This window comes from Xenopus tropicalis, chromosome 2 (assembly GCF_000004195.4).
Source record: "Xenopus tropicalis strain Nigerian chromosome 2, UCB_Xtro_10.0, whole genome shotgun sequence".
Lineage (NCBI taxonomy): Eukaryota > Metazoa > Chordata > Amphibia > Anura > Pipidae > Xenopus > Xenopus tropicalis.
In genome coordinates, this window is record NC_030678.2 from 147960273 (window position 1) to 147979245 (window position 18973).

Consider the following 18973-nt stretch of genomic DNA (forward strand, 5'->3'; position numbering starts at 1 on the left):
TTTATGACATTTCAGAAAATCTACTAATAATGTTGCAATTTGCCGCATTTATCTCACACAATTTATTGTGTACAAAGGAAAATCACCCCAAATAGGAACACCAGAGGCCTACTGAACAATTTGATGCCCTATATGCATAGATTTACCAAACTATGCGGAGTACGGGGGCTCCCAAATAAAAATAGTGCATATGAATTTTCACGAATGACGCTCCGGCTTGTGCAGTTTTTGCACCCGGTATGTGTATTATGTGCCATAAGACTCCCTAACAGTACAGAGACCCTAGAAAACCATAAATTTTCCGAAAGTACACATTCTGACAAAACAAAAATGGGTAAATACATCTTTCTACTGCAAACTACCAAACTACAAAGCTATGAAAATTGTTACAAAGCTTGCATTTTGCCCCATTATGAAGCCCACATTTCATAACGTACCAACATAAAACACAGGAAATGAGGGAGAGAGCAGAAAAAGTCGGACACGTAGAATCTATGGGGCCCCTGGGTGATGGCGCCCCAGGTGCCACTGGGTACCCCCCTCCAGAAATTCTCTGTAAGCACTGAAGAGAGGAACATGGAGATATGCATCTGAGGTCTAATGAGGTCATAAAATCTCTGCGATCTAAGGCATTTGTCACTGATCTTATAGTCTCCATATAGAAGGATCTTTTTTCTATAAATTGATTGACAAAGTGAAGGTCTATGATAGTTCGAAATTTGCCATTTGGCTTTGGAACCAAAAAAGCTCTTGAATAGGTTCCCAGGCCTTCTTCTGAGGAGCAGGCTCAAATACTCTGGAGGAAATGAAATCCATAATAGCTTCTTCCAAAGCTATTTGTTGTATTTGACTTGCTGGAGGAGTAATTCTGTACCTTGAATGAGGAATCGAGAGGAAGTCTATCTGATAGCCATGTGCAATTAGCCAAAGAACCAAGGATCTGATATTGTTTCTTTCCATTCTGTAAGGAAATAAGTAAGCCTCCCCCCTACAGGTAAGGAGTCTCTGGCGTCAGAAGGTATTTTTTTTCGAGCGAGGTTCCTGTCATTGTTTTTCTCATTTCTACCTGAGAGAGCATTCCTGAAGGAGCGAAATGGCCGAAATGAACTCTGTTTGTTTCTTGATCTTTGGGACGTGTTGCCTCTCTTAGGAGAATATCTTCTGGAACGAAAAAATAAATTATTTTTCCTGTTTGGCTCTTGTCGAAGTTGCTTCCCTTTGGATCCAGACATGGCTTCCAAAACTTGTCTAATTCTGCTCCAAATAAATGACCAGGCTCAAATGCCATGGAACAAAAGCTATTCTTTGAGGTGATGTCTGCCGACCAAGTTCTGAGCCACAATGCCCTCCTAGCTGCTGATGAAAGTGCTATAGCGGAAAGTTTAATGCTGTCAACAGTAGCATCACAGAGGAAATCCACCGTAGAGCTTATCTGAGAAAGAGATTCTAACAAGGCATCTCTGGACACACGGTTGTCTATATCCTTCCAAGCTGCTTAATCCAGAACTTGGAAGAACAAACAACTCCAGATGCTGCCAGTGCAGGCTTACATAAAGCCACAGCTGTAGAATAAGAGAGCTTAAGCAAACATTCTACTTTCCTATCCATAGGGTCTTTCAATCCCGACCCATCTTCCACTGGAATGTCTTCTTAGACAATCTGGCCACGGCAATATCTACTTTGGGAGGAGTTCCCAAATCTTAAGTTCTTCCTCCTGGACTGGAAAGATTAACTTATGTCTTTTAGTTATAGATGGAGCTTTCTCAGGATTTTTCCATTTCCTAGCCATAAGCTCCTTCATGAGAGAATGGACTGGGAAGGCTCTAGACCTCCTTAATAGCTGGGATGAAGAAGCAGCTTTGGTATCCCCTCCCTCCAGGGAGTCTATGGTGGCCTTCACCCTTTTAATAAGCTTAGGGGTATTTTCAGCATCTTCTTCAGAAGATGAAGAATCCTCATTAGACTCATCTAATGAAACCACATTAGGGGCCATCTGAAATGTAGGCAGAGGACTTGAGGCAGAATTATCAACAGTGGAGTTCTGTCTGAACTGGGGAATCATCACCTGCATAGTGGAATTGATAAAGTTTTTCATTTAATCAGCTGAAGTGCTAGGAGTATTCCCTTTCTCTTTATTAGACAGATATCCTAGGAAGGTAACACAAAGGGGCCGATTCAAGGTCGATATAATGAGCACTATTTATAGCATTTGTTAAAAATTTTATCGCTTCTTATTTTTTGCGACTTAACTCACAATTCACTAAAAGGATACTTGTGATAATTAAGAAGCAATTTTATTGTCGTTATTTATCTGGCGATAACACATTTTCAAGTGGTATTTCGCATGCATTATTACCGCGCGATATTCCACAAGTAAGCATTAGGCATCGCGTATCACATGACTTTCACCATTTTGTGCAGTTCTGCAGAGATGCTTAAGATGGAGAGCTCAGAAGGTGTAGATGCCCAATTACCGCCTGTGGAGCGACCAAATAAACCCTTGACGAGGGGTCACAACAATATTGAACCCAGTAGTGGTGGTAATAAACAAATGAATAACATGAAGGAGGCATGAGTGCTCACAGATGCCAAAAAACAAAGGAAAAAATCTACATAAATCAGAGATTTAGGCCAAACCACCAAACATGCAAGTGTTAGTAAATGTTAATTGAAAGTTGAAATACCTATTCATGTTAATGACAGCAGTGACAGTTCAGATGTTAGTCAATATGACACAGCAAACTCAACACAAAAAAAACTAAAAACATATATGCACCTTCACATTTGACCAACAGTGATGACGAGAGGCCTGGCTATATTAGCAGGCCAGATGTGTCTGATATTGAGGGCACAGATAAAGATTATCATCCAGAGGAATCAAGTGAAGCTGGAAAGTGAGGAACTACACAGCACAGTTATACAAAATATAAGGGAGAGGGATGGGAGTTAGTGAGGCCAGTTAGTAGCAAGTTGCAGTAGTTTAGTAAGGTTAGTGTCAGAGCATGCATTACTATTCTATTGATAACAATGGGAAGAAAGGGATTCATTTGGGCAACAATGAGTAGCAAAAAGTCACTATGTTGTGATGGGCTTGCTTATTGTAGCCAACACAATAAAAGCATTCATATATTTTTTTTATATAAGTCTGAAACTGGAGGTGGTCCTTGTAAAACGGTTTTCTTCACATGAACTTTGTAATGTCCAAAAATACCAGAATTACATTATTGTCCATGAAGTTGTATGTTTCATGTCATGATGATCATCATTGGGAAGATTGGCAAAAATATATCATTTTTTCCAACAACATCAAAAAGGTCAATGGGTTGTAAAGCCAGCAAGACAGTTTTACAGAAAACCACAACAATCTCCTGAAATGGAAAAGAGGTTTATTGTTGATGATAATGCAAGACCCATGCAAACATTAGTCCTATGTCAATCTAGTGCTATGTAATTAAACATTTCTGTTTTTACTATTTGTTGTGGGGGGGGGGGACTCACCCACTCCAAGGGACGTGAGCCTTAAGTGCTTAGTGAATACTAGTTACTGGGAATGCAGAAATGTGGCATATTGCCACTCACTACTGCTGAGCTCAATAAAATAAAAACATTTTTAAAAAGTGTGCAACTATTTTCACAGGAAAGAAAAAGAGTATTGTTTGTTTTTTATTCTAGTAAAGATTGTAGGTACTTACACGTAAAGTAATTGTTTAGGATTTCTCCCCTTACTCCATTGCCTCTGTCATCTGCACTTTATACACCATATATGGGATGATCTGGGTCATCTAGGACATCAGCCACAAATCCAGGCAATCCATGACAACTGGCAATATTGTGCAGTACAGCAAAGGCTACTACAATTTGCGCCACTTTACTGGGGCTGTACATCAGGCTTCCACCTGGCATCAGAAGTTGATTTTCACAACCCCAGCACAGAAGTTTGACAATGCCAGGAACAGCATAGCTTCTGTGTGCTAGTGGCTGCAGATAAGGCTCCAGTACCTCATACAGGCCATAGATTGCTGCTCTATTAAACCTATAGCACCTCACTATTTCCTCCTCTGACAATCCCTCTAGAGTTGATTTTTCCTTGAAAACTGTAGGATGTATCACTCTAGGACGATCACATACTTGATCCTCTTCTTCACAAGGCAAGAAAAATCCAACTGCCAAGTCCATGTTGTGTTGCCAAACGCTCACAAGGCGCAATGTTCTTTAAGTACCGTCTCCCCCAAGTAGGTGTTAATATTCGCACAGCTTCTCACAATATTTAGCACGTTTAACGCTTCATGTGCTTTTGTGGATCATGTGTTAGTATTCTTTTCATTCGCTAATTACCGCAATGCGTTAAAAATAACACATTTCGTTAATGCGCTATTTAACGCATGCGATATGCGGATTAGCACATGCGATATTATTTTGGCGAATCGAGCGGTATTTATCGCATGCGATAACACTAATCGCACTTTAGTGAATCAGCCCCAAAATCTCTTTGAGTAGTTGTCTGGCAATTGATCTTCACAAGCTCTGCATTGCAGGTGCTTAGCCTTTCTATACTTTTTTGCTGGGGACTCATTAGTAGTGGACATCTGTAGAAAAAAATAAAACAGGGTTAAACCCTAACCCAGCAAGCCTCTGAATGGAGGGCACATCAGCCAGGGTTACCTTAAGCCTAACTCAGGAGGCTGCAGCCTTAGACAGAATCAGCAGCACTCTCAGTGTTAACACCAGTTTTTCCATGTCTAATAGGCAAAGCAGGAAAAGAAACATCAGTTTAAATACCTGTAGCTCCAATTAGAACTGCCTCTGCAGCAATCACAGAGCGCATCTGATGCCATCCTAAGGCGCCAAAACACCTTCAGTAGCGCTCCCTCACGTAGCGCATCATCTACATGCACCACACAGAACTTCTGACAGCTGATCCGGACGCACAGCCTCACACACCAAGCACGCTCCCACATAAAAAAATCAATAATTCCAATTGACCCAGCCTACTTATTTCATTATATCCCCAGCATGTCTATTCCCCTGTTGTTTTATAACCTGCACCTGTATAACAAACCCTGTATAAATGAAATGACTAATAATTGTGCGTAATTATATTCAGCACTGGTAGCAGGCAGAAGAAGATTACATTTATATAATATTGTCTATTAATGTCATCACAGGAAGGTGCATTTAAATATAGGCAAATATCAAGGAACGCTAGCAAAGAAATATATTGCAATAGGTGTGATCAATGTAGCAGACTGACTAGATGGGTGTCTGCCAACTATGCCAAACCCACTATTGTTCTAAACTGGCCCTCTGTCTCCCATGCAACCAAGCCCTTTACTTCAAGCAGATGAAAGGGAGACACTTTTCTCTTTCAGTGCAAAGGGGCCACATCTCCTTCGTCTTATCTGTTCCTTCAAGTTTCTGATTTTCCCTTTTAACAGCTTTAATCCAGAGCCATCATGTCTTTCTCCATCAAGAAGGGACAAAATGTTAGCAGTGGTGATGGTGGAAAAGGGGGTTTTAGCGACTGTTTTGTGGGAGGAATTGGAGGAGGATATTGGGATGGTAACAAAAAAAAAAAGAGATTGCCTGGTTGTCGACCTGGTGGATTCCATAAGGTTAATACAATGAGTGTGAAACCACTTAATGTTTCCATAGATCCAAATATCCAGATAATAAAGGCAGAGGAAGGAGAACAAATTAAAACTCTCAACAACAAGTTTGCAGCTTACATTGACAAGGTAAGTCTGTTAATGTTAATATTACAAATGTCCAAATTTAAAGTGCTGCTAGATGGTTTTAAGATATACTAATATATTAGTATATATATATTGCCTTATAGAGGGCATTTATAGCTTATAAAGTAGAACTGAAATGAAACAAGTCATGCTGTGTTGGATACCAGGATAACAGGAAAACTCCTGGTGGGCCCAGGTGTCAGTGGGCCATCTTGCTTTTAACTATTTGGCCTGTAATATGATTATTTCCCAATTCTGTATGGGAACAAAGAAGCTTAATATATGGAAGAATAGAGTATAGTATGTATAGTATGTTTCCTGTTTCTAAGTTATTTGATTTTCCATATTTCTAGAGTCTTTTCTTCTAAACTCTTTCCTTTTGGTCACAGGTCAGATTTCTGGAACAGAATAACAAAGTCCTAGAAACAAAATGGAAACTGCTGCAGGAACAGGGAACTAAGCACAGCACCAAAAGGGCCAACCTAGATCCCCTGTTTGAGAAATACATTGGCGACCTGAAGAGATATTCAAATACTTTGATAAATGAAAGAGGCCATTTGGTGCATGAACGGAAGAATCAGCAAGGTTTTGCAGAGGAATATAAGAAAAAGTATGTCTGCACAAGTTTTACTTTCCCAACTGTACATTTAGAATAAGTTTTAAGCTGCTCACTGTATGATAAGGTAGAGCTCTGTTGGTACATGTAACCTGCATGTTTGTGTTGCTGTGACAATAAGCTGGAAAAGAAAGACTGCTTACTAACCACTGTTCTCTTAAAACAGATACGAGGATGAAATTAACAAGCGTACAAAAGCAGAAAATGATTTTGTGGTACTTAAGAAGGTCAGTTTTGATGTATTGATAAAGTCATATTAAGGTCTATTAAATGGAAACCCATTAGCTCAAAAATATAGGAAAGGATACCCACACAGCTCCAATTATAGGATTAATGGCTCATTACAGGGCAGGATAAAGCAGGCAGTAAGGGGTTAAATACCAAGGGATGTCACATTAGCATGGGGGGTGGAGCATAAGGGATCTTATGGAATAGCAGACTGAGGGAAGTAGCCCACCCTCCCCATTTATGGTTGTCACTAGTGTGGCCTGGGGCAGAGGGATACAAGTTAGGTTGCGTTGTATTGCAAGTATATTAGCTGTATTATATATCACAGTATATAATGTGGGTCCGAGGAAGTTTCATTTGGATGATTAAAATTTGAAGGAATAAAGGGTCTATTTTGGAAAGGCCAAAAAGAGGTGTTTGTTAAGACCTATCTAAGGGTACTAGGGATGTAGTGAACCTCAAAAAAAAAGTTTGCGAACCCGTTCGCGAACTTACACCAAAAAGTGCGAAAGTTTGCGAACTTTGCGAACCCCATAGACTTCAATTGGAAGGCGAACTTTAAAACCTAGAAAAGCCATTTCTGGCCAGAAAACTGATTTTAAAGTTGTTTAAAGGGTGCCACGACCTGGACAGTGGCATGCAGGAGGGGGATCAAGGGCAAAAATGTCTCTCAAAAATACTTTCTTGACACAGCGTTGCGTAAAAACGCAAGCTATTCCTATGTATACGCAAAGGCAGCTGGCAGACCTAGCGGAAATACGCAGCGTTTTCTGCTATTTCGCACTATTAGCACCATGGAAACGGGATTTGCTGAAAAACGCCATGTGTGGCTTGTGCGGCGTTTTTAGGCCGAGAAAAAATGCAGCGGAAAAACGCCACGCGAACCCAAAATGGGGACGGTCGCAGCAAAAAAAAGAACATGCCAAAAAATGAGTGCGACAAACGCGTTTTGCTGACTTTTTGCAAATTTTTCAGTGTAGCGAAAAGGGACACATTTGCTAATCACTAATAGTGATCCAAATTACAGAAAGATTCTTTATCCTTAAAACCTAAGGTCCCAAGCATTCAGGAGAATAAGATCCTATACCTGTGCTGCAAAAAAATTCCAAACTTATAATCAATGGAGCGCAACAAAGACAATACATGTTAGCATCCTCTGATCAATGTGTGCTGAATGTCCTCTCTCCCTGCTACTAAAAGTGAGTCTAACAAAATTCTGAAGATGAATTAAAGAAATCTTGTTTTTGTCTTTTTCCAGGATGTTGATACTGCCTACATGGCTAAAACAGAACTTGAGGCCAAGGTGGATGCAGTGACAAGTGAAATCAACTTCTTAAGAACTCTTTATGCTGCGGTAAGAACCCCTGCAAGTTCTCTCATAGCAAATAGAGGACAGGAGATCACAATGTAACTCCTAGGTGTCTGTGAGGAATCGAGCACCCTTCTGATTTTACCCTTAAGTCAGAGGTCTTTATTCAGAAAAAAATTGTATTTTTTGTAAAGTGTAGAACTTTTTATATCATTATTATAATATTGTTAAAATAGTATGGCTTTTTCATGATACGTTTGTTATTCCACGAAAAAGTCGTACTTTTTGCAACAACAACCAAAATTTCATTATTCATTCAAGCTTTGGTATCGTGACTTGACCTTTGTGGTTTTAGATGAAATTAAAATGCTGATAAATGGTCCTCCCCATGTGTCCTTCTTTACTATATACTATGCTGCACAAGGATCCCTATGTACTGTAGTATACAGTGTCGGACTGGCCCACCAGGATACCAGGAAAACTCCCGGTGGGCCCAAGTGTCAGTGATTCTAACAGTTTGGCCCAGTGTCGGACTGGCCCACCGGGATACCAGGAAAACTCCCTGTGGGCCCAGGTGTCAGGGGGTCCTCCTGCTCCTAACTATTTGGCCAGTTGCATCGTCAATCCCTATTTCTATATGGGAAAAAGAGATGGAAGGATAAAGAAAAGGGACTTAGATAATAAAGAGGCTGAGGGAGGAGAGGAGGAATAATAGTTTAGAAAGTGGGCCTATGGCCCACGGTTTCCTAGAGGGCCCCTTGCATCTCAGTCCGACACTGGTTAAGACTGACACGCTATGATCCACACGCTTGGCGACCTACGGGCGGGCAATATTGGGCTAATTCATTCGAACGCCGGGTATAGGTACAGTCAATTCGGTGAGCCGATGCGGTCCCCGATCTGACTTAATTTTTAAACCTGCCTGATCGATATCTGGCAAGATATCAGTTAGGCAGTCCCGTCGTTAGTGCCCCTATACGGGCTGATAAACTGCAGAGTCGGTCTAAGGGACCCATATTGGCAGCTAGAATCCACCTTAAGCTTGGGAACAAAGAGACTAGATATAAAGAAGAAAAGATTATACATTGTTGAGTGAGAAGCGAATGAAAAATAGTTTGGAGAGTGGGCCCATGGTCTGGGATTTTCTGGTGGGCCCCTGGCATCCCAGTCCGACACTGGTAGTACAAATAGCAATAAATTCCTACTTGACTTGAAAAATTACAAATTGCTTGAGATTATTCCCATTGACTTCTATAGAACCTTACAGGCTTTTACTTGCCAAGTTGTTTTAGTGACCTTTCATGTTTTTTTGTTCAATAAATCCTGACTATTCGAGGTTTCAGAAAACACTCACACAAGCATTGTTTCATTTTCTGAAACGGAAAATAAATTGCAAACTGTATTTTTTGCTAAACCTGCCCCAAGTGTTTAATGTTTTGTTATTTTGAATTTGAGAAAGATTTTGTTTCAGACAAAAAAACACATTTGGTGTGATTTTGTCTTTTTCAGGAATTGTCACAGGTACATGATAGCGTCACCAACACCTCTGTTGTTCTGACTATGGATAACAACCGTGACTTGAACCTGGAAGGTATCATTCAGGATGTTAAAGCACAATTAGAACTATGTGCACAAAGAAGCAAAATGGAAGCTGAAGCATTGTTTGATAATGCATATCTACACCCTACTGTAACTTCATGTTGCAGCTAATTACAATAACACAGACAGCTTTAGCCAATGTACCATATATACTCGAGTATAAGCCGATCCGAATATAAGCCGAGGTACCTAATTTTACCTAAGAAAACTGGAAAAACTTGTTGACTCGAGTATAAGCCTAGGGTGGGAAATACAGCAGCAACTGCTAAGTTTTAATAATCAAAATAAATACCTATAAAATAACATTAATTGAGGCATCAGTGGGGTATATGTTTTTCAATATTTATTTCAAAGAAAAACAGTAAATGAGCTCTGTAAGTGGAGAAGAGGGTCAACAAAAACAATATGGTATCAACAATGATAACTTAAGAGTACTACCTTCAAAACTGTATATAGTTTATATAGAATATAAAGTGCAATGTCTAGTGCAGAATGGGACAGGTGAGGATGGTAGATGAAGATGAATTTGAGTATAAGACTGGAATAAGTACAGCTGGGGGGCTGATTAGCAAAATAAGCAATAAAAAAAATAACAATGAGAGCAATAGTTTTGTGGCTGCTAGGGGTCAGTGACCCCTATTTGAAAGCTGAATAGAGGGGGGGCAGTAACTTAAAAACTATAAAGAATAAATTATGAAGGCAAAGTTGCTAAGATTAAGATATTTCATAACATACTAAAAGTTTACTCTTAGGTAGTGATTAATGAATCTGTCCCTCTTCGCATTGCAGAAAGATTTTAGAAACAACAGAAATTTGCATCTCACCTGATGCTGATGTTGTGCATATTCTCAGTGTATTTCGGCTGGCAGAGAAGCAACCACTGTTGCTTTACATGTGCATTTTGTAGATTAAATCTATTCAACTTAATGTGAAATGGCCATAACCCTACCCTTCTGCACCAGCTGAAAAATGTATTGGCACAGAATACACCCCATGTGTTATAGGCCTAAGGCCAATGGAATAGGGGTGTTTTTCTCAAGCGAAGAAAAGCAAAGAGATCAGCCCATCGGCAAGGCAGTGGTAAATTATGCATTTTCATTGTGAAATCCATTGTGCGTGTGCGCCTGCTGCTGCCATGCCTGTCAGCACATTCAGGGAGAGAAAAGCAGCAGATCTGCTTTTCTCCGCTAGCTTAGAAACATCAGCTGAGGGTAGGCAGATTAAATTAGTAAACATAAGTTACCCTGCTAAAAGGAATGATAGAAAAGCAAAAAATACAAAACATTTTTATGAACATTTATGAAAATGACCCTTCATTATTTATGTAATGTAAAAAAGTAAATTCAGTTATAAATACAATTCAATTCTAAATATGAATACAAAATGCAATTCAGTTATCAATTTGAATTCAGTTATAAATCTAATCGCATATAAACACAAAATTCAATTCAATTCTTAAAATGAATTCCGTTATAAAATATAATTTAATTCAATTATAAATACCACAGGAGTTCAAAAGTGCTAGCCTGTGAAATCAAGTTACCTCTGGATTTCTACGATAAAGCAATATAAAAAAAAAAAATAATTATCAATGTTTGTTAATCATTTCTTTGCTTTAGTACAAGGAGCTGCAGAAAACAGCTGAAGGACACGGGGACAGCATAAAGAATTCCAAGGCTGAAATAGCAGAACTGAATCGTAGGATTCAGAGGCTGAAGGCTGAAATTGAAAATCTCAAGAAGCAGGTAGGTCGGAGCTGTGCCAGTAGTGACTTAGGTTTGTAACCAATAGCCGATCCATACTCAGAACCCATGCCTTTCCTTAAATGATAGATTGCAGGTCTGAATCAATCCATTGCTGGAGCTGAAGAAAAGGGCAACCTTGCTCTCAAGGATGCAGAAAAGAAACTTCAGGATCTTGAAGCTGCTGAAAAGAAACTTAAGGAGGACATGGCTCGTCAGCTTAAAGACTACCAAGAACTTCTGGCTGCTAAGATTGCACTGGATGTTGAAATTGGCACTTACGGACTCATGCTGGGAGGAGAAGAGCGCAGGTCAGTTACATGGGGCCCTTGAGATAAAAATGATTTAGTCCCACGCTATGTTAAGCAGTTTGAAAGTTATTAATGAGCTATACCAACTCTGTAACATTCTTATAGGGACACTATCATCAAAATGTTTATTGTATCTGAAATAATTTGTGATGGATGGATTTGCAATTTTTGCAACATTTTTAGAGTCATTCTTCAGTGAATATTTTTGCAAAACTGCAGCAAAACCCCAAACAGTTGGTGCTCACTGCAGGGATATCCCCCTGACTCACCCTTAAATCCATATGGCCCCTACTCCCCTGTGGGTAGCACAGAAGTACATACACACCTTAAGGACCCCCTAATAACTATTTCCTAATGCTAACAACCTCTCAAAACAAACCCCAGCTAGGTTTGCCTGCCACAGGCAGCATAGGGCAGGCAGGGTAAGGCATATATAGGCAGCATAGGGCAGGCAGGGTAAGGCATATATAGGCAGCATAGGGCAGGCAGGGTAAGGCATATATAGGCAGCATAGGGCAGGCAGGGTAAGGCATATACTCTATAGGCAGCATAGGGCAGGCAGGGTAAGGCATATACAGGTAGGCAGAGTATGAAACATACAGGCTTATCCTTAAAAAAAACAAAAAAAACACAGTAAACAGAAAGAAAGAACAATCTGTGCCCTAATATTTCTTTTCTGGTTTTTACAGAATTTCTGGACTGATTGCCAACAATGTCAGCATATGTAAGTGCCTACAATTCATTTATGCTATGATTATGTTTAATGGTTTTGTTTTTCAAGTAGTAGCTAATTAATTTCCTCCTTAAATCTTAGCTGTGATCAGCGGCGGTTCAAATGTATACAGCATTCTTGGTGCTGCAGCAGGCGGAATGGGCGGCGGCATGGGCAGTGAAATGGGAATGGGAGGCGACATGAGATCGGGCCATAGTGGTGGACATGGTGGCCATGGAGCTGTAGGAATGGGACATTAATTTGGCTCCATGCATGAAGGAAGTGGCTCATTTCCACATATCACGACACTGAACATAGGGAGACCATCAAACATTTTGTGTAATATATGAAATATATAAGTAGTGATGAGAGAATCTGTCCCGTTTTGCTTCGCCATAAAATTTGGGAAACGGCTAGAAAATTTGCCAAACGTCGAAAAAATTCACGAAACGCATTTTTTGTTTGTCACCCGCGCCCAATTTTAATGCAGCCAAGCCCAATTTGATGCCCCACAAAACATTTTTACGCGTGGCAAATTTTTTTCACAGAAGTTTCGTGGAACAATTCGCCAATTGCGAAATGCAGAAATTCGCTGCAAGTCCATGCCTGGCGAAAAAATTCGCTCATCACTATATATAAGCAAGAACCACATATCGCACAGAAATCTCATTCTCAGGCATTGTTGTGGAGGTAGGTGTACATCTATTCTAGCAACAAGTTAAGAATATATTTACTTATATAACGGGTCATTATAGCTTCTAGTTCTGTAAATGCTTAACATTTATCTGATAGGAGTAGGGATCCTGGGTGTTTGTACTGAGTATCCTCTTAATGCATTTGGGCATTTTCTTAAACATTGTAGAATTTCTTTCCTTTACTTTGTATCTTTAATAAACTGCATTTGAATCTAAAACGGTGCAGCATAACATTATTTTAAGAAGATTAAAAACATTCTGCGTATAGTAGTAATATCCCCAGGGTCCCTTTAGCCCTTAGCATTAGCCCTTCAAATCCATATTATATATAAAGATGTGATGTGTGCTTCACAATTTGATGTTTGTGATGGGAAGGCAAAGCTTAGGGGAAACACATGTAGTGACCCATAGGGCTAATATGCCCCTATGGATTTAAACCCTACACTTGTTTCTAGTTACTAGAAAGAACCCTTTGAATTTTTTCTTATATTTACATATTGTTTATTATCGCTCATTTGCCCTAGAGAAGAGATGCCATGCATCTCTAGTGAAGTCGGGGAGCAGGGACCCACTGAATGAGGATTTATTCTCCCTGATCCATGTCTGCTGTTTGGGATCCGGACCATATAAAGTGGAAACCCTAAGGATCTTCTTTACCACCCATGCTAATCTCTACAGTGATGCATCAGTGCTCTGCCTTTACCATCATTTGAACCTGCCTTTCTTTTGCTACATCTGCATTGTTAGTATTGCTATATCTATCCCTGTGGATCATTTGTCTTGGACAAATTAAATTGTTCTTCAGTTTGTTGTTAGAAGCTTTTTTTTACTTTTACCTCTACTTTGTTTTATCTGGCAGTGGGAGGTATAGTCAAACAACACCATCCACAATAACTCTTCCACATAGTAAAGCACCATTCCAAGTTAGAGAGTCCAGTGTACCAATGGACTCTGTTTGTGTTAAAGCCAAAAAGGGGTTACACACACAATAGGTGACCCGAGGTAAAAAGAAGGGTCCTGTCACTAAATTCACTCATTACAGCTTATGGGTCTTTAGATTTGTTCATGTCAATTACAAAAAATACTCAAATATATATATATTTCTTTTCTGGTAAGCAATATGTATCATGGACAGTTCATATAGTACAGCAGAGCAGTGTAATATAGAGTTCATGTAAAAAAAATTGCTAGCAAGAATCATTCCAAATCATGTGATTTCTAATGAAAAAAATATATATACATATTTCTTAGGGTAAAATATTGGTGCCATACAGTCTCAAATTATTATATTGGTGTCCAAGTCTACAGCCTACATTTTCCTACCGTGTACCATGGGCACCTTTCCCCCACCCACACTGCAGCATTTGTACCATATATATTCCCTCCATTTGCCAGCATCATCACATTTTCCCTCTGACATCATCAGTGATGTTTACATCTGAAAACAGCACATGTGCACTGTAAAGTTCATGCAATGAAGAATGCAGGCTTACACAGGCAGAACTTTGATAAAAAGTCCTGCTTGTCTTGAGCACTGTAATGGTTAGGCGCAGGTTAGGAGAAAAAAACATGTTTCTCCAGCAGGTTGCACAGCTAGACCAGAGTTTCTATGGAAACCAGCAGTGCCCTCTTTTTATTGGCTGCTAGACTGGAGGGTGTGTTTGGTAGCCTGAGTTGAGAAGAACTGAGCATGCTCACTAGCAAACAGCCAAAGTAAATTCCTAAGAGAGGGGGCCAAGTGGGTTAGAGGAGAAGAAGGCATCCTAAGTGATTAAGGAGATGCTACAGCCTTACTATTAACCTTTTAACAATCAGAGTGGCAGGTAGTTAAAGATTTCAAAGAGGCTGTTCACTGTAAGTGAATTTTTGTGTAGGGGGGTTTACATGTCCTTTGAAAATATTTCCCATATACACATGCAATAGGCATCAGCACATCCTAATTGTGGAATATGTTGCTGAGCACTTCCCTGCAGCACTGTACACTGGACTGGCAGCATTGTATGTAAGGACTATAAATGATTTATTTGTGTAAATTGAGTTATTTTGGTTCCGGTCACTAGATTGCACTGTTAGGTAGGGGATTACCTGAGGAGGTTCTAGAGCAGGTTCTCCTCAGTAACACTTGTAGGGTACATCCCTAGAAAGAGGCTATATGAGGGAGAGAACAGTGTACAATTTCTCTTTGACTGATGTGACGAAGGAAGGGGGGGGTAAGGCACCCCCCCAGTGATTGTAATCACTTACCTGATACCCCAGGCTCCTGTTAGAAAAAAAAGCAAAAGCCCGGGGTAGCTGCGAGGGAGAAATTCTCTTCCTTCTTCTGTCTTCGTAACACTTGCGCATGTGCAGGAGAGTGAAAAGCCGAACTTTAACAAGAAATTGTCATCTTCACCCTACTGCTCATGTTCTGGCCTGGGATTCGGAGGAATGAAGTTAGAAGAAGAAAAAGCATCGCTTGCTCTCCGCTACCCCGGACTGGTGCATTTTTTTCAAACAGGAGCACCAACTTGGGATATAACATAAGCAATTACAGTCTGGGAGGTGCCTACCATTATGGCATCCCCTAGAGACTTTACCTTTCCTTCTTCTTTAATAGAAAAATAAAATAAAAAGTATATACCAAATGGCAGAAAGGACTTGCTCCAAGATCCCAGCATGTTCACCATCCCAACAAATTTCATGCAAATTGGCACCTTGTATAATGTCTACATTATTCACATCATGAGTTGCTCATTTGTTTTTTGCTATACACTATCCCATCCTAATAACCGGCCCAGTCTTTGAGCTACTGCAACAACATAATTTTACAAGTTCTTGTTATTATGACAAATTCTGAACAATTTATAAGTATAATATAATTTCAGTAGCATCACCTCGAAAACCAGGTAAGTGATTAAGACATCTTTGCAACTCAATGTAACCTAAAACTAACTATAAAATGCTCACAAGGAGTGGTTAGGTAGCATAACTATAAATTAACTGTGCCGTTTGCCAAGAAGGAACACTCCCTCCAGTGTTAAGCTACATGTAGTAAACCTGCAGGAACTATAAAGTTACACAGTATTATTACTATTAGGCAGAAAAGACCATGGGGTTCATGCACTTTATACTTTAGAGCCTAGGGTTCGCCCCTGCAGCCAACCCCCATACCATTGTGACAGTACCACCCTATAAAAAAAATTGATATCAACTCTACCTTTCACAATTTCATTCATTTTTTATTGGTTTCTGAAATATTATCAGTTTTATACTGCTAGGCAGGCTTCAGCTCAGCAGCTGTCAGGTATCACGTACGGGTGCCGGTCTTCAGCGCAACGTCTAGGTGCACAGTTAAAGCATGTCATGGAAAACGCATGAAATTACGTTTTGCCGCAGGTTAGCATGCGTGCATTCTGCCACATGCGCATTCAGTATAAATAGAGGCTGAGGCCTACCCTCTATGCAAGGAGATCGTCTATACTGACGCTAAGGGGCAGATTTACTAATCCACGAATTTGAATCCCAAATGGGAAAAATTCGGATTGGAAATGAAAATTTCCGAAGATCGCAAATATCCCAAAAATGCTTACGAAAAAATCGTATTAGTCATGATAATATCACATTGGCGATCCGAAAGTCACGAAATTTTTGTACCGAACCATTGTAAACAGCGGTAAAACCTTTTCGATTTTTTCATGCAAACGTACGAAAAAGTCATGCGGACGCCCGAAAAATTCGGCGAAAATACGTTCGAATGAACGCTCCGATGTCCGTGCTTTTGTAAATGTGCCCCTAAGTGTTCTTTTGTGATTATTGACATCTGGATAATAAACTTCGACTTGCTTCTGACTTATCTTTCAGTTCCCCTTTGGCTTTTGACTTCTGGTTATTGATTCCATGGTTTGACTTCAGCTCCATTTGACTTCAGCATCTCATGCCTTTGCTTCTGGACTGCTATTTCCCACAGTTTTCTGGCACTCCTGCTATTCCTCAGCTGGGCTCAACCTGTTCTAGTTCCAGGCATTGTGTCCCAGTGGGAAGCATAGGGGAAGCTATCACCGTCAGACTCACTGTGGTACATGACAACAGCTCTCTTTGAAGGCCAAGTGTGTCAGTGACCCTTACTGTCTATGCATTTCATATACCCTTCCTGGGTTCAGTTAAACCTAGGGTTGCTGGCTCTAAATTGAGCCAAAAATCTTATGTTTACAGTCTAAACTGCAAATAACCCAGAAACGCACAAAAAGTGACATCACTTTCACACACTGGGGGTGCAATTAGGTCCCATACCTAAATATGACACACAAATACCCCCTTTGAACAGTTGGCCCAAATACTTCAGTTTTCTGTGTTTTGCCTAAAAACTACTTGAACACAAAATGGGTCATTAATGAATTCATCAGGGACTCTGGGTGCTGAAAAATCCAAACACACTCCTGCACTTCCATTTAAGTGCTGATTGCATCCATCATAGCACCCATTTAGGCTGAGGAACCCTGGAGGTACTTTCCAAAGTGTTGTTGTGTCTAAAGGAACAGCAGACCTACACCCAATGAATCAGATGAAAATATCATTTTGAACAAATGCCCCAAAACATGATACAACACTTTCCTACAAACCCTAACTATGGGAATGCTAGAAGCCCTGATTTGCGTAATAAACACAATTGTGTCCTTTTTAATGCATTCAGCACAACATTGTGGGTAAAACTGAATTGCATTGGAAACTGTACTAGGAACACTGTGGCTTTCAACAAACCCTTTGGGCCTTCTTCTGCCATGCTAAGGAGCACACCATACTGTGACTGCACAGCGGCCTAAGGAAAAGAAGAGAACCAGGATTCTGGGGTCATTCCTACACTGGCACTAGCTTCACAGTAAGGGAAATAAAGCACTATTAGCAGAATTTCCCCAGTAATTCTTGGTTGTTATAAATCAGATGTTTGTTTTTTAATTTTATTGGCACCAAGTCATTAAATGTAACATAGACTCATGATTTAAAAGTGGTTCATCAGGTTTCCTGCATATTCTGTATGACTGCTGCTTTTTATGGTGGAATTTAACACTGGGTTTCAAGTTTGTCTCAATTCAATACCCAGCTTTACAGTTACACCACATTTTACATGGCAATGTCTGATGTTTGAGCAGTGATATGTAGTATATTTTCCTGCCATTCTTTATACAGCTTTGCAAATAGACCCTTCTGAGTGCATCCTCACTTCGAGGCTTGGGCCAATGGATTCAGTGGCTATGCCTGTTCTTTCACATGGTGGATGCCTTAAATATTACATTTTTAGAATTCATTTAAGATGACTAAATATACAACTAGCAATTTACACTGCCTAAATTGTGCCTTCATGTACTACGTTTACATGATTACAAGGAAAAACTCGATAATAATACGTGGAATTCCTGAAAGGACAGGAAAGGCTTATCCATCCTCCCTGAATGTTGCTATGGCGTTGGCCTGGGAGGGGAACAGGAGTAGCTGTCTGCTGATCTAATTACTGCCTCTGTCTATGAGCTTTAATTAGTTATATTGTGAAATGATAATGATGTCTATTTTTAAGTTTTTACTACAGAGCTAATAGAATTCAGAAGTACAGCCAATATATTCCTAGGGCATCATAGTCACACAGTAACAAATGTAAAATAAAATCACTCACTTTATAAAAGTACAGAGATCATACCTTTAAGATTAAAACTTTTTAAGGGAAAAAATGGTGCAACTCCAGTGACACCCATCACTCATATCTTGTTTATCATATTAGTTCAGATGCAGGACTTCCAGAGCCCTTATACTCGTAGCTGCTTTACTCTCTTTACGCTCTTTTGAGGCTCTCATACAACGACAAAATTACTGGGGGGTGCCTAACACTTTGTTAGACCTTTCCTTATCCTTATAACTTGTTCAGGGTCACAAGGAGTAGCCACTAAGAATCAAGCCAGGGTCCCTAACTTACCCATAACCTTTAGTCCAACTCCTCCTCCTGTCTCTTAAAGTGCAGAAAAAGCACTCTGTTTAGAACATTTCATAATGGTCTCAGCGAG

The 18973-nt window shown here is 40.0% G+C and overlaps 1 protein-coding gene across 1 annotated transcript; it reads left to right on the top strand.

Moving 5' to 3' along the window:
• The first annotated feature begins 5438 nt into the window (after positions 1-5438).
• Positions 5439-12524, top strand: krt78.5 (keratin 78, gene 5). Its single transcript, XM_031897212.1, has 9 exons — positions 5439-5735; positions 6122-6342; positions 6515-6575; positions 7835-7930; positions 9395-9574; positions 11104-11229; positions 11317-11537; positions 12227-12261; positions 12352-12524. Exons 1-9 carry the CDS (start codon positions 5454-5456, stop codon positions 12507-12509), a joined length of 1380 nt encoding a protein of 459 aa, XP_031753072.1. The 5' UTR covers positions 5439-5453; the 3' UTR covers positions 12510-12524.
• The last annotated feature ends 6449 nt before the right edge of the window (positions 12525-18973 follow it).

Coding starts and splice junctions, on each gene's coding strand:
- krt78.5 (XM_031897212.1), top strand. CDS start 5,454: ATGTCTTTCTCCATCAAGAAGGGACAAAATGTTAGCAGTGGTGATGGT. Junction 6,576..7,834: donor ATTTTGTGGTACTTAAGAAG/GTCAGTTTTGAT, acceptor GTCTTTTTCCAG/GATGTTGATACTGCCTACAT. Junction 12,262..12,351: donor TGCCAACAATGTCAGCATAT/GTAAGTGCCTAC, acceptor CTTAAATCTTAG/CTGTGATCAGCGGCGGTTCA.